General features: G+C 39.8%; 1 protein-coding gene across 1 annotated transcript in view; it reads left to right on the top strand.

Moving 5' to 3' along the window:
• LOC109629003 (copine-9-like) overlaps positions 1-26,547 on the top strand; it is a 142,102-nt gene that overhangs the window by 2,875 nt on the left and 112,680 nt on the right. Inside the window, exon 3 of the mRNA XM_069513655.1 lies at positions 16,583-16,623. Within this exon, the coding sequence (XP_069369756.1) occupies positions 16,583-16,623 (41 nt within the window). The remainder of the gene's footprint in view (positions 1-16,582; positions 16,624-26,547) is intronic.

Raw genomic sequence — 26,547 nt, 5'->3', positions numbered from 1 at the left:
TAATCCACTCAGGTGGGTCCAGCTCCGTCTCAGTGAAGGTTGGCTGATACTTAAAGGAGTGAGGCATCGTCAATGTTGTCAGAGACACCTGTAATAAAGCTGTGCTGGAGAATATTGTAGTTTGTGGACTGAGGGTTAACTGACTGATAAACACTTCTGCATCAGACTACTTCATAACAAAGTGCTACGCACGGCATTGATTTCACTGGGTTGATTGAATGAGATGTTTATTTGTACACTGGGCATCACTTCAAAAATGTCTCAAGGCCAAGTCTCCCATATCTGAATGTGAAGTGAATATGTGAAGTGAATATCTCTGGTCAAAGTTCACCAAAGTTGAACTCTACCAATCCAGCGTGCAGATTTAACACAGGAAGTGAAAGTGTGGGTTTGTGTGACCCTGCACTGAGGGCTGTGTTTGCTTTGGTGTGAATGTACCATTAAGTTCACTGTGAGGCTTTTGTATTGGAACATCTTCCCTGTCATTTAATGAATAGGTAAATAAATGATTGAAATCATTTGAATTTAAATAATCCTTAAAGCTGCAGTCGTCAATATTTTGACATGAACACTGTCTTCAATGACCATGTTCACCTGTTGGGCATCATAAGCTGCGTTTCCACATGAGGAACCTGGCATGCAGCACTGAAGATGCCAGATTTGTCGAGCACTCCTGTATGGTGGGATAGTATATCTCTGTCAACTCACTGTCAATCTCCGCAATATCTTGTAAAACATGTTTTCTTGCGTTAGTCTAGCATTGGGGGTGTTTCAGATATGCTTTGTTACAGTTCTCCTCTCTTTTCCAACTTTGACTCATTAATCTCATCTCAAAAGCAGTAACTCTCCAAGTCTTTTGCATCACCACTGCCTGGTGGACTGGAGGGGTACAGCTTGTTGTTGCCATCAGTTGTTCCTAAATCAGGCCAAAATGCCTAATCCTGGTCTTTAGACTGCAGTGGAAACACAGATGAACAACCGTCTGTATTGTGTTTGAAAGGCTGATTTGGAAACTAACATTATAGTCTGTCTAGGAGTCATGGAGGCTAACAATTTAGCCAGCTAGTGGGCAAGTAAAGTAATGCAGGAAAGGCAAAGTAAAATAAGTAAAAATGGGGTTAAATGTAATGATTGACAGCTGAGACTGTTGAGCAATTGGTGGAGTGCATGTATTGGCAGGACCTCACAACCACGGCACCACACCAAGATCACTGCTGTGCAGACTGGCTCCAAATGAGGTCAAGTGCAAGATGGCAGCACCTGAATCTGGAAAAATGCTATTAAATTTTTGTACAACGGGAGGAATTGGAGACGGATCATCTGTCTTTACAGTCTATGGGATTAATGAATGTGTTCCATATTTAGTTCAGTATTTCCCCTAATAAATATTGTATTTTGTAGTAAGATGCATGAGAGACATTTGTTAATTAACGACTCAAATGATAATAATAAAACTATGTCAAAAACACGAAAGGACAATAATAATAAAGGGAAGCAGTTTTGGAGTCCAGAAAATAAAATTAGTATTTCATTTTCTTGAAAAATGTATTTCCTGGAAAGAATCAGTGGAGAAAGGGCTGTAAGAGGGAAAATAATGAAATATATGAATGCAGTGCATGTACAGCATTCCTATAGTGCTTCTATTGTCTTAGCAACCACTCAAAGTGCTTTGCTCTATTAATCACATTTACCCATTCACACACACATTCATGCAGGACTCCTGATCACACACCCCTCTCACACACTGCTGGCTCAGCCATCATGAGCTATTTGGGTGTTTGGTCTTGCCCAATATGTGGCCCGGAGGACCTGGGGGATCGAACCACTGACGTTCTGATTTGTAGAACACCTGTTTCACATCCTGGGCGACAGCTACCCTGCACATTTACGTCCGTCAGACATTATGCTAATCTATGCTTGACATGTAAATATTAGACTTAAAAACTAAATCTGGCCATAATATGACTGTGTGATTTCCAGCTTGTTTTTGAATTCTGCCCCATGTAGTAAAAACTTGTTCTTTAAAAGCTGATTTAGTGATGATTGCCATCTCTCTATCTTCCATCCATCTACTAATTCCAAAAATCTCTGTCTCTTGTTGTGGAACACATATATCAGAACTGTTTATCTTCTCTGTTTCATACTTGGCATGTGTATTGTTAATGGTTGAGGAAGTATACTGTTGAATTTAGTGCAATTAAGACACAAGATATGTTCAATATTAATAGAATAAAAAACAACAACATGTAAACAGCGCCTTGCAGTCAGTGGGGGCTCAGCCTTAAATATCAGTCTGTGGACTGAGTTGAACATGACTTCTTCCACGTCCTCGAATAACCAACAGCAACCGCCAGCGGGCGAGCCAAAACTGGCCTGCCAGCAATAATGTCTGGCCCGCTAGATCATTTTGATGATTTGTTTCTTTTTATTTCCCCATAAGGGTGTACCATAGACGTCCACGGGTGTCACTGGTGCTGCTCTCTGTCACTGCAGCAGCATTCAGAGAATCAGTTCTATCTTTAGCAACTTGTCTATAAAGTAAACGCACAACGTTCATTTCATTACTGTGGTGATTTACATCAAGCTAAATTAAAGAGCTTTCATTTTGATAAGTTGTGAACTTGGGTCTAAAGATTGTGTCGATTGCTTAACAGACCTAGTAACAAGATTAGTTGTGCAGCACCAAAAAAAAAAGAAGATCCATACAGATACACATTTTTATTCACACATCTGTCCACATTCATAAATAATAGTAAAAGAAAATAAGCCAACATGCAATGTATGAAAAAAATAATACGCTTATTATACAATTCACACACCTGAATATTAATCAAGCAAATCCAGTATTAAAGTTAAAGAGTATTAAAACATATTAAAACGTATTAAAAAAAATAATAATCTGGTTTATCATGGAAAAAGAAGAGCTTCATTGTGGATAAACCAGGTAGGATGAATGCAAAGTTTTCTAATTTCACTCTTGAGAAGGACTCACTAATGACAAGGAATGATTCTGAAGTAGATCTGGAGCATTGACACAGGACAAGAGAACAGCCCATTCCTAACAGGCAGGTTTAGAACAGGCACTTACTTAATAATACTTGCCCCAGACATGTATTTATCACTGTGGGTAGAAAACATGCAAACATTTGGTAGAGACTAAAGAGGACAGTCAACAGTGCTGTCCTGCACCATTTGTTTATGTTCTAAATCATCATCACTGTCATTTCCTGTGAATATCTTGCAAATTAATGTGGAACTTGCATTAATGCAATTTGCAATGTGGGAATGTTGACCATAAATAGCATCAAAATTATATTACATATTTGTATAGGTATACATTGTAAATGCATGTGCCATGCTGGAAGAGGTAGTAAAACTACCCCCAGCTGCCATCCATTTAGCTTTCCCTTCTTTTCCCAGTGCTGACAAGGCAAGGGCATTGGTCCTCTTCTTCCAGCGGAACAATAGCTCTTAGAATGTGGTATAACTTAACTCACAGTTCTCTAATGGCATTAAAGTTTTTTTTCAAAATGGCACACTACCCAAGCCTGTTCCGTGAAACAAGCTGAAGTGTGATTCTGATGTGACATCAACTTCATCTTCTTTTTTCCTTCTTGTCGGAAAAGCTGCAGTTTCCCAAACAAGCCGACCTCTTATCCTCACTTTACTGCGTACTCAGCGTCTTTAAAACTTTTTCATTTAGCCTCAAAGTCTCATTACTGCATGAGGGCTGATGAACGGACAGAGTAGGCTATCTGAAGGTGATTATGTGACTTTACTTCTAAACCACCTCATTACCACCTGCAGGTGGTAATGAGGTGGTTTCCTTTTCCCATTTAGGCTCAGATGCTTGACACAGAGGTTACTTTTTAAAGCAGAGACCTGAGTGGAAAAGGGAAATGAGGCAGGGGAGAGTGAGGACGAGCGGTGTCTGTGTACAGAATTATTATGTTAAGACACAGAGGCAGCAGCATCAAGTCAGATATGCTTTAAATATTTTATACTGTACGGGACAGCTGCTTGACGTCACAGTAGGACAGAAATAGAAGGGGAGACCCTTTGTGCAGTGCAATTAGAAAACTACCAGAAGGAAAAGGAACATGGTCCCAATTTATATCAAGATCTGAAACTGTCTCACTTTGACGAGTGCTTCATTTGCATGAGGAGATGTAATTAGATTTCGATTATATCAGGAGACCAAAACCAACAAAAAGAATGTGTTAATATGCAACTATTTTAAAACATAGAAGGTGATATACCAGGATTGGGTTCAATGATTTACCTGCAGCCCCAACTCAACAAAATCAAATGTTGAAAAAATTGCAGGTTGAAAGATTTTTTTTATGTATTAAAGTGATGTACCCCCTCTCTAACCGTGTCAGCTGATTGGCTCCAATATGTTGAGTAAAAATTTTAATTTTTTAATATTTTTTTGAAACTAAATAAACGGCACACTCCATCGTTCCTTACTTAAATGTGGAGAAGCTTCATATGTTTCATACTTCTTTAAAATTGGAGAGAAGTGACACCATGCTGTCAGAATTCTTCTTGTGCTCAATTTGCACTACACAATTTCCAGAGAGATCTTGGAGAAAAGCAGCAGCAGATTCGAGTCAAATTGGTGTTTACTCAGCACAGGAAACTCAGCGCTCGATCGCTGTTTGTGAACAGTTCAAAGACACGATCCAAGAGACTCGCTGATGCACTGCAGACACCCAACAGGCTAAATATCTGGATCTGTCGGGGAGTCTATGACTCCAGCAGAGTGAAACGTGTTGTGACCCAAATGTTTGCAGCTAGAGCTACAGCCAGTGAAAGCACAAGAGGGCAGTTTTACAACATTATTATTAAATGAAATAAAATAAAGACATTATATATGATAGGACTCAGGTGCTCTCTCTATATTTATATGATGGAAACACATGTGTGTACAGGTACAAGTACATGTAATATTGGACAGATTTTAAGTTGGATCTTAAAGGTACAGTCTGTAGAATTTAGTGACATCTAGTGGGGAAATTGCATGTTGCAGCTGAATACCCCTCACCTCACTGAACATTCACTGAACTCTGAGATTCTACACACTACCTCTAAGGGAGAAACATGCTAGAACCTCAGGATTATCCATTGTCAAGAAAAACATGTGATCTCCACAGCAGAATTAATATGTTGCTTCCTGCTGCACCCAGCTGCTCCACCTCTCGTCTGAATAATGTGGAGTATCTGTTGCTGTTGTGTATGTGTCTGTGCAGAGAACCTCCTGCTGTGTTGTGCATGTGTGAACGACTCCGGCCCCATTTATTTTAGTTTTTGTAAAAAATACGATCCAGCAGTTGAGGTTCTACCTCTGACCTCCTTGGACCTGACCCCTCATTGCTGCTTGTCTAATAACCTACATAAATCTCTTCAGTCTGGCTCTGTTAAGATTAGCGCCTGTCGTTGCGACAGCTAGGCTAACTTTGGCTGAAGTCTCCATGATCTGCCCGATCTGTTTAGGTGTCTGCAGTTGAGGCTGTGCTGCTGCCTCAGTTTAACTTACGCCTCCCCAACCATATGCGAGTATCCATGTAGCAATACAACAGGTGTGGCTCACACAGACCTCCAGCCTCTCTCCACATGATAATGTAGTATTTGAACCAAAAACTATGAGAAATACATACATGCTCTACCTTTAATGTTGGACTTACGTTTTTTACTTTCCACATTTTGTCCAGGGTTGAGGATCTGACAAAAATAAGAATTTGTTCCTACAGAATACTGTAGAACATATCAGCACTAATATCTGACAGATATTTGCCTTCTTCAGAGTTCTGTGATGAAGCATCCCATGTACTTTGCTGGTCTGTTTCTGAGTCCATAGCTCACAATGTGTATTTTTCTAGAAAAATGAATAACAATATTCTACTCTGTAAACACAAACCTCTAATTTGGTCTTTTGAGTATTCAGTGATAATATGGAGGCAGCTTAAAAAACCCCAACCCAGTTCTGAAGATGACTCAGGTTTGGCTGCAGTGTCAGCATGTTGTATCTGTCAGATGACAGTGTATGTTAACACAGGCAGTTGGATAGAGTGGTCCTGGCCTGTGTTTGACTTCTGTCTTATATAAGTGGCTGCCCGCCTGCCACCCAAACTGCTGCCTCTCCTCTGGATCCTATTAGACAAGTTGAGCGTTCAAGGCAGCCTGTGGTCTGCAACTGGATTGTTAAAATTAGGCAGTGGGAAATAAATGACCTCTCCTCTTTTGTGAGCAAAGCACCTATTAACCCCCTATATTAACCCACCATGTGTCTCTGACTGGTGGGCGGCCAAGTATAGAAATGGCTCCCTAATGCCTGGAATGGATGTTGTAGACAAGATAGTTTATAATAATAATAATTGTGACTGTATGATTGCAGTCATCACTGTAGACCAATATTTTGGGTTAGGGTTAGTTTTTAATAGCAGTGTTTCTGTTTAATGTAGAGGGCCCCTTGTAGTACCAGATGATATAACTTGACTGATCATGACACATATGTTTTATATATTATTTTTAATCATAAAAATTAATTAATTTAAAATCGGTTAGCGCCTCAAAAGGTGCTACAGCAGACATGTCATCATTGACCTAGCATCTGCTACTTCACATTTAGCACCGGCCTGTTCACACCTGTAGAGCAACATAAGCTTTAATTTGCAGTTGCGGCTGGATGCTCCTTGATAACATTTTTTTTCACATTTTACTGATTAATTCTGATTCATTTGTGCACACAGGATAAGTGTGTATGTACATATATCCAGCACCACCGACCAGCTTTTCTACCCAAAGACGATAAAATGCTTTGAAAAGGCGCAGAGCGAGCTGATATGGAGGGTTAGGGACTTTATTCTGTCCGTTTCCCTCTTTACAAAGAAATGTGTTGCAGGATGAACATCAACAATGACCAAAAACATATTTTTCAAACAGTCCTAATATTCATATTATTGGAATGTAACTGGTAACTGACAAAATGGATGAATGGATGATAGAAAATAGAAAAAAAAAAATGAAGTGCAGACAGTGGGACAGTGTTGAAATGATGTTTTGAAGTTGTGATACAGCTGGAGGATGCATACACTGTCTTATCCACTGTGTACATGGTGCACTTAAGCTTTCAATTGTTTCAGCAAGGTGCTTTTAGTTCCAAGAAATCTGTAGAATCCATCATGCATAAAACAAATCATGATGTGCAATGACACAACAGAAGTCTCAGTTTCCCATGTATGACTACTTTGTGTTAACACCATATTTTGAAAGTCACACGCCTCCTCATGATAAATGGTATTGTATATGGTGTGCTTGATTACACTTACAACTTGATCGCCTCTCTAAGATGTTTGTACCGCAACACTTGCCTTGGCAAAGTGAGATGAATGAGGAATAATAAAGTCACAAACCCTGCGCGTCAGCTCTCTGCAGAGAAGAGGCCAGTCTTCCCCATGGGAAATACACCATTACCTCATGTGCACAAATTAACCAAACATAACAACAAATGAATCAAAATGTAGAAAGGAAATGTTTCAAGTGAGAATGAAATATTTTGAGTGCACAGTGTAGTAAAACCTGTCCTCAAAGTAACACATTGAAGGTGGTCTTTCTAAGCTCCCACCACACTCTCACAGCCCCAGTGTGTGTTCCAGCTAACTTTTGTATTGGCAGTCAGAGTAGAACTTGATAGGAAACCATTTTGAAGAATAATATGTCATGCACAGGTGGCTGTGACTCAGGAGAGTCGCCTGCTGATTTAGAAGGTTGAAGGTTCTCCTCCTCTTCAATTATCACTCTTATTGTTTTCATTATAACAACTAATCTGTCAGAGCTGAAACATGATGGTTACACAAAGGTTCCTGGTCTCTCTCCTCTCACCCCCCCATCTCTCTCTTCTCTCCTGTCTTCTCTCTTCTCCACCCCATTTTTCTGCTTACCCCAACCAGTCGAGGCAGATGGCCGCCCCCAGATGGCTCTGCTAGAGGTTTCCTCCAGTTACTGAGGTTTTTCTCTCCACAGTTTCCAAAGTGCTGCTCATTGTTGGGTTTCTCTAAAAATGTTGAGGTCTGAACTTTTTCTATTAACTTACTTTATTTGTCTTCACTGACTTTACTGAGTTTCTTAGATCAGATTGTCATGGGACCTGGAAACTTGTGATACTTGTGATTTTTACATTTATGATACTCGTGCAGTGCCTGTTTGGAATGGGCTGTTCTCGTGTCCTGTGTTAATGCACCAGAGCTACTTCAGAATGATTCCTTGTCATTAGTGAGTCCCTCTCAAACAGTTCTACAATATACTGACACTCTATATTGTTTGTGTGCAGGATGTTGTGGAGCTTTTTTTTTTGAACAGTCTATGGTGCAGAGTGAAACTAGAAAACTTTGTGTTTCTCCTACCAGGTTGAGCTGAAAAGTCCATGTTTTCACATGATGAAGCAAATCTTTTACCTTTACTTTGTAGACAAATTGCTAAAAAAGGAGGTTATTCTATGAATATGGTTTGAATAGTGGAGATCAGCTCCTGTGACACCTGTGGATGTCTGTGTCAGTCCGATATGGTTTGACCCAGTTATCAACCTGCTGTAGTTTCTTTGAGGACATAGAAGAAGACATATTCAACTCATTTTGCAGACTGAAGAAACACTGTCATTGCTACAGAGTGCTTGTCACCTGTTTATTCACATTTTGTTAATATTGAATGTATCGCACCAAATTTGACACTGCAAATCTTTGGACCACTGACAATACACATGCCAAGTGTAAAACTGATAAGATGAACAGTTGCATGTTCCACATACATACAGACAGATGTTTGCGGAAACAATATATCGATATACTGAGCAAATAACTGATAAAATAATTTATAATCACAGTAATTGTCAATTGTACTACCCAGTAGTGTAGATCTCATATCTTATTTAACATCCAATTCAGGGATTTCTGTTGATTTTATATTTAAGGTGGGAACAGATGTCATCTATTGTTGTCTTCAAACACTGTTATCTGTGGGTGATCTCATGTTTGTCAGTGGTCGTGAGGGCATTTGAGGGCTGCAGCGTGGCTGTGATGGCTCAGTGTGGGAGGTGGTCTGATACTAAAAAGTGGCTTTCCAAGTGAAATGCCAGGTAGGTCAGAGAGAACAGGGAGCCAGGTCATCTCAGTGGGAGAATGTCAATCCCAGCAGGGGAGGGCTCTGATTGGAGCCTCCCTCTTATCATGTCCTGAAGGTCTGAGGCATAAGGCTACATAACAAGCAAAAGTCCTCCATGTCCTAAATGAGATTAGTGTCTGACAGAAATTAGGCTTCAAAGACGGAGCAGATCCCTGTTCTATAAATGCAGCACCAAACAAAACCCTTCAGATGAGAGACAGTCTGTGGTCATGCATCAAATGATGTAAATCTGATTTCAGTGTTTCTGGAAAAAAGCTGTGTTTTCTCACCAGTGATTTATTGCCTCTTATTTTTCATAGATTTGGGAGTTGTCACCATACTGGAGTGAAGACCTTGCTAACAAGCAGGCAATCCCTCAATACACATGTTCATTGCGAGATTAGAAATGCAAAGCAACTTATTGAAAACTATATCGCTTGAACCAGTAGCCTGTGACTGTATTCATCTCAATTCATTTTCAGGTCAGTGTGCTTTCAATGTTCAAACACTTTGATATCAATTTAGAAAAAGTACACACTTACAACAAATACTTGACTGACTGATGTTCAGTTCTGTCAGGACATTATAAATTCTAAATAAACTTAAACTTCGTAACTATTTCTTGATGTCTCCAATAACTGAAATAATGTTTTCAAAAAATCACAGCACTTATAGCTTCCTCTCCTTTTAGGCAGGGTGTGTCATTTGTTTATGAAACACTTTAAAAAAAAAAAAAATCTTATTTTGTTAAAATCCTCCCCACTTCCTGATAACCATCAATAAATATAGTCACCTGGAAAAAAAAGAAAAAGCTGGTGTGTGTGGCTCGTGCAGGACTGTGATAAACATGAGCGATCATTTCATTCAGACCAAATGAAATGATTGGTCGCCGCACCTGTACCTCACTAACTGACCTGCCAGCCTGCAGGCACCTTGTTGTGCTCTCACTGTGCATGACAGGATACTTCAGCCAGAGAGGCAGAGACACATGCACTGCTGAAGCAGAGAACAAAGCAGTTGTCAGGCTGTGCACGTTCATGGGCTGACGGGAGGTGGGATGCATTGTTTTTTAGCAGTTTGCTCTTGCTAACTTTTCCAGGACTACCAACCCTTGCTTTAAGCTTACAGGGTGATGCTGTACCTGGCTACATGGATGAGTATATCAGCACTTTTAGCTCTCTTCTCCTCACTTAGTTATATTATGGTCACTGGACAGTAAGGCAACTATGTTCATAGTGAATTTAGAAAGAAAATCAACCTGAAAAAAGTGAAGTGGACAGAGGAATTGAAAAAAAGAGTTTCCTCACAAGATAGAGTTCATTTACAGGTCCAGTGTGTAAGGGATCTATTGGAAGAAATTCAATGTAGAATAATCCTCATGAATTTTTAAGTAGTTCATTTCATCTAAATTGTATGAATTGTAGTTTTCTTTACCCCAGAAAAGGTCCTTTATATTCAAATACTTTATATTTACATTGAGGGGACCCTCTCTACAGAGACCGCCATGTTTTTTACATTAGTCCAGACTGAACACACTAAACACCTTTTGAGTTTCTATGAAAACTGAAGCTACCACAGGTTCTTTTTCATGTTTGGAAGGAGAGGGTGAGGTGAGGGGTGATCAGCTGCAAAATGACATTTCAAAACTAGATATCACTAAATTCTACACACTGTACCTTCAAATGACCACAGCTCTGGTGGTAGTAACCCTAGGGTTATGAGTCTAGGCCTTGTGTTTGAGATTTCAATACCCCAATAAAATTGAGGTTTCTGGAATTAATAAAAGGCATAAGGCCCAGGAATTGTGGGTAATCACTGTAAGTATCAAAGTCCTGATTCTGCCTGGTCAGCAATTAGCTGTGGCACCATTACCTTTTGTTACAATACATAATACATTTTTTTAAACTATGCCACAGGTCACACCAAATAAAATTCCTCTGGTGCCGCAAAACATATTTGACGCTGGTGTTTATTTCTTTGGCTTTCAAACAATTCACAACAGCCTCACAAATGTCTTCCCCCACGTTTGGCCTTTTAGGGATATCAACTCAATGATTTATTTTGAAGTCCGAGAAAAGATTCTCTGATATTTTCAATGATTCCGTCCAGTTTTCTCCATATGTGAATGGAAGAAACTAGCAGCACTAGTTGAGACTTGATCTGCTACTTGAACGCATATTTGCTCTGCTCAGCTTTCAGAAGCAGTTCGCTGTTTTTGGCTCATCTCCATCTTGGTACTTTTCAGCAAATGCTGTGTGCTTGTTCTGGAATTCTCTCCACATGTCAAGCACACAGGTAAGCCAGCAGAGAAAGCAAAACGATCCACCCATGCAGAATCAAACTTTCTATTATCCTCCAAGACCTTTGGGGATCTTTCATGGTTAGCTTAATGAGGGGTTGAGTCAGAAACTCAATTAGCCACCTGAAGGGAACAGTGGTGGTGACAAAGCACAGTGTCAGTGTCACCCCAAGCGCCAAGATAAGACGTGTTCCCTTTGAAAAATGATCCACTGCACACTAAGAAGTTAAAGAAATACTGTTATTGTCATTTTTTGTCAAAGACACATAGAGCCACTGCAGAGTGGCTGAAGAGATGCATCCGGCTTCAGAGCCGCAGTTTCCCGACCCCCAATGCTGAGGAGGTTATCCTTTTGTCTGTCTGTCTGTACGTTATTTAGCAGGATTACACAAAAACTTCTGTATGGATTACCACAAATCCTGATGGAAGGATGTAGTGTGGGTCTGGAAAGAATCCATTAAATGTTGTGGATCAGGAACAGGGGGTGGATGCAAGAATATAATTTATCTTTCTTTAACGTTGCTACTTAGGGCATTTTGTTTGCAATATTTTGTTGATTTCTCAGATAATAATTTGTCGTGTTTAATTGAAAAAAAATCAGGCATGTTATATTTATAAATAGACAGCAGTTTAGAAGGGGACTGTTGGGCCACGGTGGACAGAAATCTGTATTTTCTGAAAACCTTAATCATGTTCTTCAGGTTTTTATCAGATATTAAAATTCAAACTTTCAAGATATAACAAAGTTAACCTAAACTGATGAATTTGTTACTATAAAAAACACATGCTCCCATGAGACGTCTCCATTTAACTCACTATATGTCATCATTACAGGTTTCCTCATTGTGATTAATCCCGTGTTCTCCTGGGATCATGTTTAAAATAGAAGAGCGAGATTGTGCTTTTGTGTGACTATGGCGATGGACAGGTCTATTCTCAAAGCTCCTCACTCATCTGGCCGGTCTGACAAGCAAGTGACAGTGTTGGGCTTATGGGAAATGTTGTTCATTAGAGACTGCTAAAAACAGAAATATTGAACAAACAACAATATAAAATAGATTTTTTGGAAAAGTTAACCCTTCCAAGACAAATGGAATGACCCACATGACATAGTACTGTGCTGGGCTATTTCAGTCAACAGTCATATGGATTTCTACCAACAAAAGTATTTGTTTAATGTGGCTTTCCTAATTTTCGAGGGTTCTGGTTTCTATTTGGCTCTATTGCTGTGGTAAACTGTAATATATATATATACAGGTATATATGTATATATATATGCGCGCAGTACATTTTGTATAATACAAACTGTCACACTCTATTGGCAAGGGAGGCCTAACATACCGAAGCCCATGCATGAACATGAGCATACTGTATGGACATGGTCAGAGCAGCATGAACATGTGAAGATACACACCGTGCATCTCCCTGCAGTCCCTCTGACTCCCTCCTCCTCCATCCCCCAGACAGCTACAAGCCCTCGAGAGGGGAACCTTTCAATATGTCACTTACTGATCCTCAGCTCTTCACTGTTTGAAAAAAAAAAATCACTATCAGTCATCATTGATTTGTCAGGATGTTAATTGGGAATATGGGTCCTGATTCTGACTGTGATTTGATGTCGTGTGTCATTCATTCCCCTTGCGACAGTTTCACATTTGTGTTTGCAGCTGAGTTGACTGGAAAAAATCCTTGGCCACAAATAAAGACAACACATTCAAATGGTGCCCATATTACACCAATCAATCACAGGGCTGACTCTGTGGGTAATGTTTTACCACTCGACGTGCTGCAAGATGCTTTAATTTTAAAAGTCATATACCAGGTTTTTGCTATATTGTTCTGTTTGTTGATGAGTATTTGTTATAATTTGCCTCTAGCGGAGCTAAAGTACAGAACAAAAACACAGCAGAACGGTGGTAGTAAAACAAAAGGTTTATTGCTCGATTGGGGGGAAGAGATCAGAAGGAGCTGGAAGGCTGAGGGAGAACAAACATGTTGACGCTGCGCAGCTGGTTCTGTTACAAAAAGGAGCCCGGGTAAGTATGCAGCAAAAAGATAGCAAGGCACAAAAAACTCAATGGTGGAGTTGATGAGGAGATGAAGCTAAGCTGTGCAGGTAGTTAACAGTAGGCCCCACCCAGCTCCAGGTAGTTACACACAGGGAAGGAGATGAACAAGAAACACTGGGAGAAGAGAAAACACAGGGCAAGATATGGGAGGAAGAAAACCTGTTTTTTTTAAATTATTATGTTGAAGTAAAAAACCAATTTGACAGGAACAAAGTTGTAACATTATGCAGATAAAGTTTTAACATAACCAGAAAACCAATCTCAGTTTGAAACTATAACTATGAAACTATGACACTCCAACTACTCTGATGTAACCAATGATATACAGTTGCCCACTGCCAAAGTATTACGTTATTTGCTCGACCTCATATAACTTAACAAGATGTTCCACCCTCCTCATGAATATGGAACAGACTGATCTTCTGATGTTCCCCCTCTACAACCAACCAACCGATTGACCGACCGACCAACCAAGTTGTGTATAGCCCTTATTCACAAATCACGATTTGTCTCATGGGGCTTAACGAGATGCAACATCTTCTTATTCAGCAAGAGTGGGGAGAAATACCCCCCCCCCCCCAAAAGACCTTTGGAGAGAGTCACAGTGAGGAATGGACAAAGGTGCAATAGTTGCCGTGTGTAGAATGAAGTTAGACTTCAATCTCATAAAATGATGACCTTCCTCTTGTAAAGTTTTGACTTTATCCTCGAAATCTCAGAATTTCTTTTTTCTTCAGCATGCTCCTAATACTCTGTTGTTTCCCCCCCCCTCTCATTTCAAGCAGTCTATATAAGAGTCAGCTTCATCAGCTGGAAGTCACTTTGTTATGATGATACTTTCATCATATGATACTTCCCCCCCACAAGTTTAATTAACATAAATTATCTTGAATCCTTGTTTTTGTCACGAGTACTGACAAACAGACGGTGAATATTATGTGGATATTTTTTTCTCAGCTTACATACATCATAGTGATTTTAGGCTATGGACCAATTTTATCCAGACAGATGGCAGACACACACTACAATCCCCAGCAGGACTGTTCCACTGACATCCTAAAACAAGTCTGAAACAAGGGCAGTGGTAGAGCTTCTGTATCTTGTGAAACTCTCCATCTCTTTCTGTACATCCTCGTCAAGTGAGGATGAGGTCAGTACCTATGAATATTTTAATGCAAAATATTTGCACATGAGTTTTTCACGTCTTTGTCACACTCCTGGTGTGTAAAGGCCTCTACAGATGATCATGTGGTGGAAGAGGATGACGCTCTATGAAGTGTTCAACTTGGAGGCTGGTTCTTGCTGGTTTTTGTAACGTTCACATGATCTTTCCCCAACAAGAACACCATGATGAAAATAGATGTTGCCAATTATTTCTATACAGGGACTCTTCAGAGTGTATCATGCTCAGAGCACATCTATTAACCAAAGAGACGTGAAGACTTTAGCTATAGACTCTGTTCTGAGATGCTGCTGAGCTTCTATTGATTGCATTGTGCATGTTCCTTGTTACCTCCTTGTTACAGGGCCACTTGGTTCCTGTTTGTATTGCTCTGCAGTGATTTCGTTATTTACAACTACAAACGTGCCCTGTGATAACAATAAATGTAAAGTAAACTTACCCTCATCAGGATGGTGTAATAGATCTATCATTAGTGGTGCAATAATTCCCTGACAAAGTTTCTGATTTGGGGCTTTCAGGGTCTCTGTTTGTTGTTGGCATTGCCTAATTGCAAATGTATATTTTGCTCGGAGGAGCAATATGTAATTTGAAACTGCTCAAATCAAAGCTGAAAGTCAGCACTTCAATCTCAGGAATTGGTAAATAGAGCCATTTGTCGTTATCACAACACGCTGTAAAAATGATGAAATCCAGAGGGGAAAAAGTGGAGGTTATAACTGCTCACTGTGATTCAGTTATATGTACTGTATATATAGGTGGACAGTTTTTTTTACTGATACCAAGATAATGAATTGGAACTGTGTCATGTGTCCTGTGACATCTGGTCACCCCAGGGATAGTTATGCATGTGTGATTCTATGAGGTGAAATGTGCCAACATGAGCGAACATGAAGCACCAGAGCCAAAGGTCTCATGTGCTGTGCTTCACTTATTCCTAATTACAAACTATGAACGAGTCGGATTGACTTTCTCACCTCTGTGTGCCCGGTGGGATACACTGACAAACACTTTTCGATCTGCAGCCATACCAAGGTGTTGGCAGGCAAATGCGTCTTTTATTGATCATTTTGGGAACATCATCTTCTAAAGATCGGCTGATGAAATCATTACCTTCCCCTCTTTGGCCTTTGCTCGCATACATTTGCAATGTCCCGGTAAATTCCCACTGTTGGAGCAAATGACTCCTCCAAGTGTCCTCCTCAGTACTGGATTCATCCATTTCAAATCTGTACCTGAAAGCACTACTGACATTCAAAGTTAGAATACGCCTCATAAATCTGCTCTTTTTTTCTCATATGAGAAAGAAGTAATCACATTTCACAAGTCAAGTGTTCATGCCAGTGTCCTTATTCATATCTTCGATCCTCATGCTCCTCCTGAAAGTGTTTGTTTACTTCGTATCTCTGGGCCTGAGTGTAACTTTAAAGACACTTTAGTGAGTAATGCTGTACACTGTCAGACGTCACACTGATCAAAAGAGCTGCTTCACCATTATTTGCAGTTTGTAATATTGTTTTCCAACAGCAGGAAGCTCATCTATGTCCTTTGTAGATAGAATTAACAGCACACTGAAAAATGTGTTGTTTGGAGTAGATACTGTACTTTTCTAATGTGAACACATCCATACAGTGACTTTGTATGGCATAAGTCCTGCAGTCCTGACAAGCTCTAGTATTGAAGTCAGTTGATAACACAATCACACTAAAGCTAGTGTACAAAAACTGCTGACTGGTCCAGCTTTATTCCAATAATTTTAAAATGACTGAAACTGTATATCAAATGATATTATATTCAAATTCATATACGCCTCAGCCTCAGAGACAAAACTACTAGCTCTAACTACCTGTCTCTCTCTCTTTTATTGTGTTGCAGAAACCTGTTAGACATGGACACCTTCTCGAAGTCAGACCCAGGTAACTGCTGCCACCTTCTTTTTTCATCCATTCATCAAATTCAACATCCATGTCTGTCAGTGTCAGCTCCCTGACATCTTTCACTCCACACAACACTCCACTCAGACTGGATGTGTTCATTCAGTTTCATGCATGTATAATTAAATCAGGGCTTCATGCGGCTTATCAGTGCGTGTCAAGCACCAGTGAGTTCAACACAGCCAGTGTCTCTCAGAGCGTTAATGGACACAGTACAGCAGAGCAGAGAATGAAAAGCTGGAGAAGACTTTCAATCAAGTTTGTTCCCAATTAGGGCAAATTCTCACTGGAGCCTGATTGATCACTTAATGATTAGACACACACATGCACACTATGTGTGAAATACAGTAACCTTTAGCAGCAGCAGTAAGTGGTGATTCACTCTTGGCTGGGGGAGGGGTGTGCGATTGAGATTTCAGCTTGACTGGTGAGAAAGGGAGAGGTGGAGATTTCAATCTCCTTGATAAATACAATAGTTCTTTGGGTAATCAGAAATGACACGTGTTATCATTTTATCATCCTCATCATCTTACATGCATTACAAGTGGGTGACTTGATGTGCATTTATGTTTGCTATATCTTGGGAGCACAATCTGTTGAATATGTGTAAAATGTAATTTTAATTGAATCGATTTGCATAATATACTTTTCATTTTTAATATATTTTCTTGAAACCTGACTGCTCCTCCCTAATCATGGAATCATAGAGAATCTCCATCAGATGGTTTGTCGTTTGATGTTCAGTTTGACGAGGGTGATGATAAAATTGAGAACTATGACTAAATACAATTTACATTAAAAAATACAGAAAACTAAATGATAATGGGAAAGATTCAAATGCACTAAATGCTGTTTTTATTCAAAATGTGTGTATGTGTGGAGTAGAAAAACAACATCTGCTGCTTCTGCTCTATTTGATCATATCAGACATTTGAGCTTCTTCTCTCAAGATAAACATCAAGAAGTAAGCAGCACCTTTTCTATTCTAATCCATACACCAGGTGAGAACACCTGTAACCATGGCAGCAGAACACAACAGATGCAGCAACGAAATGTTTACAAGACAAAAATGTGATAATTTTGAAATACTGACTGACAATAACTATCAGGTCTTTATATTTGTTGGGTGAAGTCCAAAACCAAATCAAGAATCAAACAGCTAAAAATGGATCTTTCCATTACCCTGGACAGAGGAGGTTCCAGACTTTACACTCACATGTCGCCCACATTAAAACAAATCTTCTAGACTCTGAGGTGACACTTCAGAGTCATAGATTTCTTTTTTGTTGCTGCACTGCAAATGTTAATTAAAAGAATCCCCTTGAATCCCCAGTGAGCTGCAGAACTGACATCCTCATTTTAATTATGGTCACACTTGCTTTTAGAGGTTAGCTCTGATATGTTTATACAAAGCAACAAAACAAGTACTTGTGACAAAAAGACGAGTTAAAAATATCATCAATTATATTATTAATTCAGATACATAAATGTTTTTTATGTCTGAAAGACTGTTCCTGAAGTGTAGAGTACAGTATTGTGCTCAGTGTTTTCTGTGCAGGTCTGTGTGGTTGTTGTTCAGATGTCTGACTGTGTATGGAATTGATGGAGAGTTGTGTATTGCACAGTAATTAATTTCTCTGTATAGTATAAGCAGCCTCAGATCTCAGTGTCAAAAAGCACAAACTTTACTATCACATAAAGTCTAACACTTCATGTCTCATAAGAGAATCAGGCAGCAAAGGGTTTCTGGGAAATGTAGTGTTAATATTGAAAAGGCATTGGAACTGAAACTGGCACAGCATCCTCAGGAATTCCTCAGGAAAGTTGAAATGTTTAAAGCATAGACTGTATATAAAAAGGGTTAAACTGTGCTTCTCCTATATTCTGGTCCCTGTGAACTTGTCTATTTACATGCTTTTATTGTTATGAAATATATTATAAGATGACATTTAATTTGTGTCTGTGGGGGTTTTCTTTTGGTTCTCCAGCTTCGTCGTACAGTCCAAAGATGTGCAGGTTAAATAGAGGCTCTGAATTGACTTTTGGTGTGAATCTCTGAATGTCACCCCGGTAATAAGTTGGTGACATGCACTTCCAATGACCCTCAAAGGATTGATAATGGATGGATGGATGGATGGTTGAGATGTTTCACAAAAAAACAAATGTGTAACTGTTAAAGTAAAAGTGCTGCTAATAGATGCACTGCATGAATGTGTGTGAATGGGTGAACTGTAATGTAAAGTGCTTTGAGTGGTAGTCAAGACTAGAAAAGCGCTGTATAAATACAAGCCATTATCAGTAGTTTGATGAAAGGCAGTGTGAATCATCCTCTACAGACCAGGAATGTGTCTACATTTTAATATAATTATAGTTTCGAGACTTGTTGTCTGTTCTGCAGTGGTGGACTGACCAACATCACCTCAGAGCTACAGAGTCACGCTGCTGTTTATTAACGATTAGCTATCCCAACAAATTACCAGACTGATTTGCAATTATTACATTAACCACATTACTCTCACAGCCTCATGATACATTCTCACAAGTGTGTCTGTGTGATAGGAGCTAAAACCAGTCCTTTAATCTCTATCTGTTTCATGGACTTAACATTAGAAACAATGTTCCTCATCTTATTAACAATCAGTAATAATCACAAATCTCCAAAAACGTCTGAGAAGCTTTCTGATTCAGAAAAAATGTTATTTCATATGCAAGACGTAAATGTCAACATGGATAAGCTGTTTAGGGGATTTATCTTTTTATAGAGTTGTATAGATTTAAACACAGTGATAGGCAGGTTCTATCAGTGAGGAGGAGGAAAGACACGTCAAAATGTGCTGATATACATTCATGAACTATGAACCACTTTTCAGTAGCAATTGAATTAAACCACCCTGACAATAATCAGGATTACACTTTAACTCAGTTTTAGTATTACCTTTATTTTTGAAAATCGTTTTATAAATGTTCATTTTACAAAGCTTGCAAATGGACTTTCCCCAGACAAAAAAGTCGGAGATTATGTGGAACCATCTGTATTCAATACAGCTATTAAGATTAATAGATATGTGTGGAACTGAAATATGAGAGAGAAATATAGATTGTAGATTTTGGACAGAACAAGCCTCTGGGTTTACTTGTTGTTAGGAAGAGACACACACACACACACACACACACACACACACACACACACACACACACACACACACACACACAATCTCTGCCCACACTGTCAGTCAGGAGACCAGGGGTCCTAAGTGACACATCACCACAGATCAGTATTTTTTCCTGAGCTGGGTGGAGGTGGAGAGCCATGGTGGAGGGTAATGATTGTTTCAGAGGGGTCCTGAACTTCAAAGCTTTGCTCCCCACTGTAGCAAAGAGGGAAGCTGGACTCGCTGTGGCCACCGTGCCCCCTCAGCTCTTTCATGTCCGTGGTAAGAGCCTTCAACTGGACCCCAGCTTCCGACATATACAGGAACGGGGTCGATACCTGCTGATAATGTCACACAGCATAGATAGCTATAAATGACTGAATCAGTTATCCTGGCAAATCCATGCCTGTAGATAAGTGTTCAGAGCTGGAGTCAATAAATGGTAATCATTTGTATTGATTCTCTACAGGTTGTTTGATTAGTGAGTGACTGGGTGTTAGAGGTCACATGCCAACAACTCATCCATATCTCACAACTCAGTTGACAGTTATGTCACTTGGCCAAAATTGACTTTCTATAATGTTAAAAAATGTCCCATTCATCAGAACAAGGGGAAGGATTTTATAAATACATGAAACCCATGAGATGTCCCATCTAGGCTGGGCACACATTATGATCCCGGACGTTGCCTGGGAAGAGGGCGAGTGGACTACCTGGCTCAGCACGTCATTTAGGCTTTTGAAAGCCCAGTCTGGGTCAGCATTCATCCAGAGTGTGGTGTAGTCGGATCGTATCTGAACCCTTTACCTTTGCCTGAACCTCTTGATTTGTCATCATCCCGCTATAGAAAGAGAACAAGGCAATAAAAAGCAGAATGACTCCACCCTGCCATTGAGATGGCTGAGATTAGCATCGCAGCAGTCCAGTGGCCAGTATCTCCTCACCTGACATGCAGAAGACTGGTGTTTGATTCCCAGATGGGGGCTGCATCTGTGTTTTCCACTCAGTCTTTGTCACAGACAGCACCGATGCTGTCAGAATCAATGCTCCATTCCCCTGACACAACAGAATGGTCAGCCAAGAATGTCATCAAAGTGCTTTCTGGATAGAGACAATCACCTAACACCCACATACAATCAGCCTGTTTTCTAAGACATTGGGTCAAATCCACACACTTTTGGATTTGGGGGCCTTAATTGATTATGCACTAGACTTGACCAGCTTGGATGGAAAGCCTGCACTCAAAGTGAACTTTGTTGCCTTTTACTTCATCTGCGACAATATCCTTTTTAGAATCTCTCTCTCTGATATCTTACACGCGATAGGTCCTCAGCATGAACCTGGGCAGAAACTACGCTGATGCTTTTGTCAAACACAGTGATGCCAAATTTAGCTGACGCATAGTCATTGTGACTCACAACCGCTGTGTCTCCACATCCACACCAACATACAGTTATCCTGTTTTCTTTGAAACTGGGCCAAATCCACACACTTTTGGATTATTGAATCTCAACGGATTTTGAAGAGATACAGTAGACATGAAACACTTGGATGGAAGGTCTGCACAGCCATGATCCAGCCACTTCCTCACAGGGAACTTTGTTGCCTTATCTATCATTTGATAGAAATTTGGTAATCATGGCAGCTCAGTTATTGTACTGTAGTGGTTATAACATTTGCTTAATATGCAAAAGGTCCCCAGCTTGAAACAGGCTAGAAACAACATCCTGCACTGATGGCGGTTTAAATGACCCTTTGCAGCGCCTTCCCCTGTGCCGTGGTGCAGCTGGAGAACCACACAGAGATGCTATCTCTCACACAGTGAGGTGCAACTCTGCTGACGGAAAGTCATTGTGACTCCTGACTTCTGTGACTCCGTTTGATTTGTTTTTCAGAGATTGTCGTACCCATAAACCTTTTCGGATATTTCGTAAATAAAACCAAAATAGGCAATGTATTTTTACTGAACCTAAATTAATCGTCTGTCTTTTTATTTGTGTTGAGGTCACAGGAAGAGATGCTTTGGAGGTCTAAGAATTGCCAAATGGAATGTGATATTCTGTATATTGTATATGTATATTCAGTATATTCTATGTATATTTAAATCACTAAATGCATGGATCAGCAACCAACTGCAGATGGACTAATACTGTCGATCATGTAGGTTTACTGGATCTTGTTCTGTTCCATTTCCCATCTTGGAAATTAAAGGAAAAGTCAATTTTTTGAAATTTTTGGGGGACTGCTGGTCTTCATGAGTGTTGATCTTTCAGCTTCATTCAGGGCCTGCTCTGTAAAGCCAATTTCTACGGCTTTTATGCCAGAAGGCCAGACGGAGGAAGTCTGCAGAAACTGTGTCGTTCCTCACTCAGAAATTTGAATTCACATATGCACCTCCTCTGGCAGGGGTGCCGCTTGAAATATTGCCCCCCCGGCAAACATAAACCACCCACCAACCTGGAAAATCCATTTTATGATCTGTTGTCTAATAATAGAGAAAATGAAAACAAGAATGAAAGAAAGAAAAAAAAAAAAGAAGTGTGCTAGAACAACCCTAGATGAGTGCATAATGCATAAGCACTCTTCAACAGCTCCAAATGAGCTAGATAACCACTCCACATATAAATATTCATTTCCAAGTGTCTTATGGGCTTTGTTGTACAAAAGAGATGGACAATATAGGTAAACACGTTTCTTTTTTTTTAACACAATGGTGAATTTTACATCAACACATTAGTCATAACATGCTGCCTGGAGATGGATGCATACAAAATAGAAAAAAGGGTAGTTAGCTTAACCTGCTAGTAAAGGTTTCCAAATTTTGATGGGATGTTATTCTATAACCTAATAGATGAAAATATAATTTTAATTACATTAACTAACTAAAACACTAATAGTCATCTCTGAGGGCCCCCATCTGTGCTGGGCCCTTGGAACCCCAAAACAGTTTACTGTAAGAATGGACTCAAATTAACCTTAAACTTGCTCCACACAGGAGGAGTTTCAAATCTTAACAGATGTAATGACAGATCATTCAAATATGCACACTAGACACTAGACTATTCAGTTGGGATGCTGGACCACACACCTGCTCTTCAAACAAACCTTTCTGAAGTGGTGATTCCAGAGATTTGAGAAGAAAACTGCATAATCAAATGTAATTTCAGAATCAAAACAAACAAGGTGGACTGCTGGCATCATCAGCTGGTTGCGTTTGTTTGTTTCATGTTTTGTACAAATAAAGAGAACACATTAAAACTTCTTTTTGTCACAGGAGACAGTTACACTGTAGACAGCCTTGTTTCAGTTCTGAACACAAACACGCAACATCGAGATGGAGATGCTTCCCGGTCAGCTCGCTCTCATTGGCTGTTGTGAGTTTCTGCTCATTCAATCAATCGCTGTTCCTGTCATACTAAACCACTGGAGCTTACTTGTAAAACATCAAACAGGCTCTGATTCAGTTGGTGACATTAAGATGATGTCTGGGAACCTCTCACACGAAGAGGATGATTTGGCCAGATAATTAAAAAAAAGTGCAAAAGTGTGAAAAAAAAAAGAATAAGTGCTGCCCATAGATATAATGTGCGTGAATGGGTAAGTGGCAAAAAAGCAGGACTGTAAAGCACAGTGGTCATCAAGACTAATAAAACACTATATAAATATTTACCTTTACAGATGAAATCACTCAGAATAACTGCCATTTTCATGATCACAGTAAAATCCAACTTTAAAATATTTTCTGCTGCTATCCAGCAAATAACTTTCCATTCCATTGCTTTAAATCCATACAGTTAATTTATTTCATTTTGCATATTTAATGTGTTATCCTTGCAAATCCCTTCCTACTAGATATTAGTTGATAAATATCTTTTTATATATAATATGTTTTTGGACCTGGCTGCTGGCTTTGTGTTTTTTTGGAGTAGAGAACAAAGATACATTGAATCTATACCTCATGACCTCTAGAGATTGATTCGTTTATTAAATTTCATAAATTTGCTCCGATAGGAGGTGGAGCCGCTTTTTCATAATGAGTACATCTTTATAATGCTACAGGGTGTATGTGTGTTGGTTTTGGTTAGTGCCTGTGAGTGTGTGTCTTAATAAAAGAGGATGGGGATTTACAATTTAAGAGTTCAGGAGTCTTGTGGCTGTGGAATGAGGTTGTTCTGGACTCGGGTCAGGATGCTGCGGTACTGTCTTCCCAATGCAGTGAATGGTTTATAGCTGTTTTCCCTGATGACGTTTTCACACTTAACCTTGGCACGTAGATGTCCATCAATGCTCGCAGTTTGTGTTGTTGTTTTAACGCAATTTCTCTAAGGTCTTGTCCAAACCTGGTATTAACATCTGTCTCCAGTGACGTGATCGGTAGTAGACAGCCGAAAGTACGTCCATTCACATCCAGTGTATCTATAGTGACCACTTCACTTCCTCGCTCTGTATGCAAATAAGCATGTATGTCATTTCTGTTCACAAAGAACAAATGATGTTTTTACCCAGTATGACTAGATGTGTGTTATCGGTGTGAGTCAGTGTGTGAGAGTGAGTGAAAAAAAAAATCACTCAATATGTGTCAGTCACTGCTAATACTGTGGTGGTGGCAACAAATAATTCAATATCTGAAAATCTGAGAAGTGTCAGAGCACGTCAGCTGTGTAAGCAGTCCTTCAGTGTGCATGGCCCATTTGTGTTCACACAGCTGGGAGAATGTGGCCACAGTGCATTCACACCTGAATACAGCGCCTTCCACTTGTGATCGGACCACTCAGGACAGATCAACATTCATTCATTGTCCACTCACCACTATGCAGATGGAGGGGTGGTTGAAGTGTTTGTGTCCACAAAACACTTCTGGAGTCTCAGGGGTAAACTTTGTTGCAGCAGAATCCAATGCAATGAATTCAATGGTGATGGAAAAATCACAACATACCTCCATAAATGACCTTGTTCCGAGTCGAATATATATATTTTTAATGCCCTGGCAGACCTGTCTGAACATAGTCTGAGTTTGTCTGTCTGCTGTTTTGTTTGACATTTGTTTTCTTCAGAAAACTATTGCTGACTGTTGGTCTAAGTGAACTTGGTGAGAAGTGTTGCAATCCTTAAAACCAAAACACTGAGCTGAAGAAGCACTGATGCAGCATTGGGGGATAATGAACTGCTCCACAGCCACCGCTGCAGCCTCTGTGTTGACAAATTCACACCTCCTCCAACCAGAAAAGGGTCTGCAGTCACTCTCTTACAGAGGTCACAAATAAATGTTTTTTTCCCCAAGAGTACTGTGTTTCAGGAATATTAGATGGATCAACTAGGATGTAATTATGAAATAAACTATGGAAAAGGCCAAAATGCCAATAAACTGCAGTGCTGTAGTTTGATATCTATGCGATTCCAGTGAATGGGGTTCACAGGCAACGTTACTGTTGCTCATTAGCTTCCTAGACTGCAGCACCTCCACCACTTCAACATGGACAAACATTTCTGATAGTGACCCAGAGGGCACCCTGACGGTTGACTGTCCCCGCCTAACTAAACTATTTCTAAACTATCCCTGTGGGTGGCTGTGTTCACAGTCTCTGCTGGCTGAGTGCACTCGGCTTCAGCTGTGCCTTCATCTCTGCAGAAATGCCTCTGAGATTAGATATTTGATTGCAGCTATCACCGGCTCACATCCTTGAGGCAGGCAGCACTGATCAGGCACAGCTCCCCGTGATAAAATTCTCCCCACATTAATAATGTATTGCACAGATCTTTGCCTTCACACAAAAAAGCTCAAACCTCTGTCCATTGACTGCTGCCTTGTAGTTCAGTCCAGAAATACAGAATTTCATCTTATCAAGATGCCCTCTCTGACCTCTCTATACAACCCAGTTTCTACAACACCCCTTTTCGAAGTTTTGATGAATGTTTTAGAGCTGTGTCTCTCTCCATATAATTCATAACACCACCATCACCACCACGTAAAACAATATAGCAAGTAAACGTTATGGCAGAACAGTGTACCAATTAAAGTTACACATTAAGTAACACATGGTTTAATTGATCACAATGACAATAACAGAATATGAACACATAACTTCAAATTTCATGACAGCATTCATTGGCAGCACTACATCACCAGCTAGGGGAGCTTTTTCCTATTTATAGAACGGGTTCTGTTCATTGCCATGCTGTGAGCTAAATGCTGAAGTTGACATGCTAATAACATCTCAGTGAGACTGATTATAAGCCTTTGCATTTGCTAATTAATGTTAAGCACAAAATATGCCAGGACCAATGGGAATATCAATTCTTTTGAAATACTAAATATTCTGACCACATAGCGTTATATGAGTTCATCCTAGGATCAATCCAAGAGCAGGATTGAATTAAGTTCAAAGAATCAAGAGGATAACATTCCTTAAACTGTGCAATAGCAAACATTGGAGAAGACCATTAGCTGGTAATGAACTACTGTATGTCCATTCATGTTTTATAACCTAAACTGCCTCGATCCAGAAGGATGATGTCATCTTGTACAATATCCGTGAACTCTGTCTCCTCAAAGTACCAGACTCTTGATTGTAAATATTTCACATGTAGTGATGTACACCCCCCCCCCGAATACACTCACATACTCTTACACACACTCACTCTGACCCTCACGTAAATGCTTCCCTTTCTCTCCACCAAATAGAATCAGTTAGCCAACCATCCATAACTTACTCTCTGTTTTTGATATTTATTAATTTAGTTTGACACAGTTTTT

This window comes from Paralichthys olivaceus, chromosome 2 (genome assembly GCF_024713975.1).
Source record: "Paralichthys olivaceus isolate ysfri-2021 chromosome 2, ASM2471397v2, whole genome shotgun sequence".
Taxonomy (NCBI): Eukaryota; Metazoa; Chordata; class Actinopteri; order Pleuronectiformes; family Paralichthyidae; genus Paralichthys; species Paralichthys olivaceus.
The sequence above is the reverse complement of the archived record's forward strand: the minus strand, read 5'-3'. Positions and strand labels throughout refer to the sequence as shown.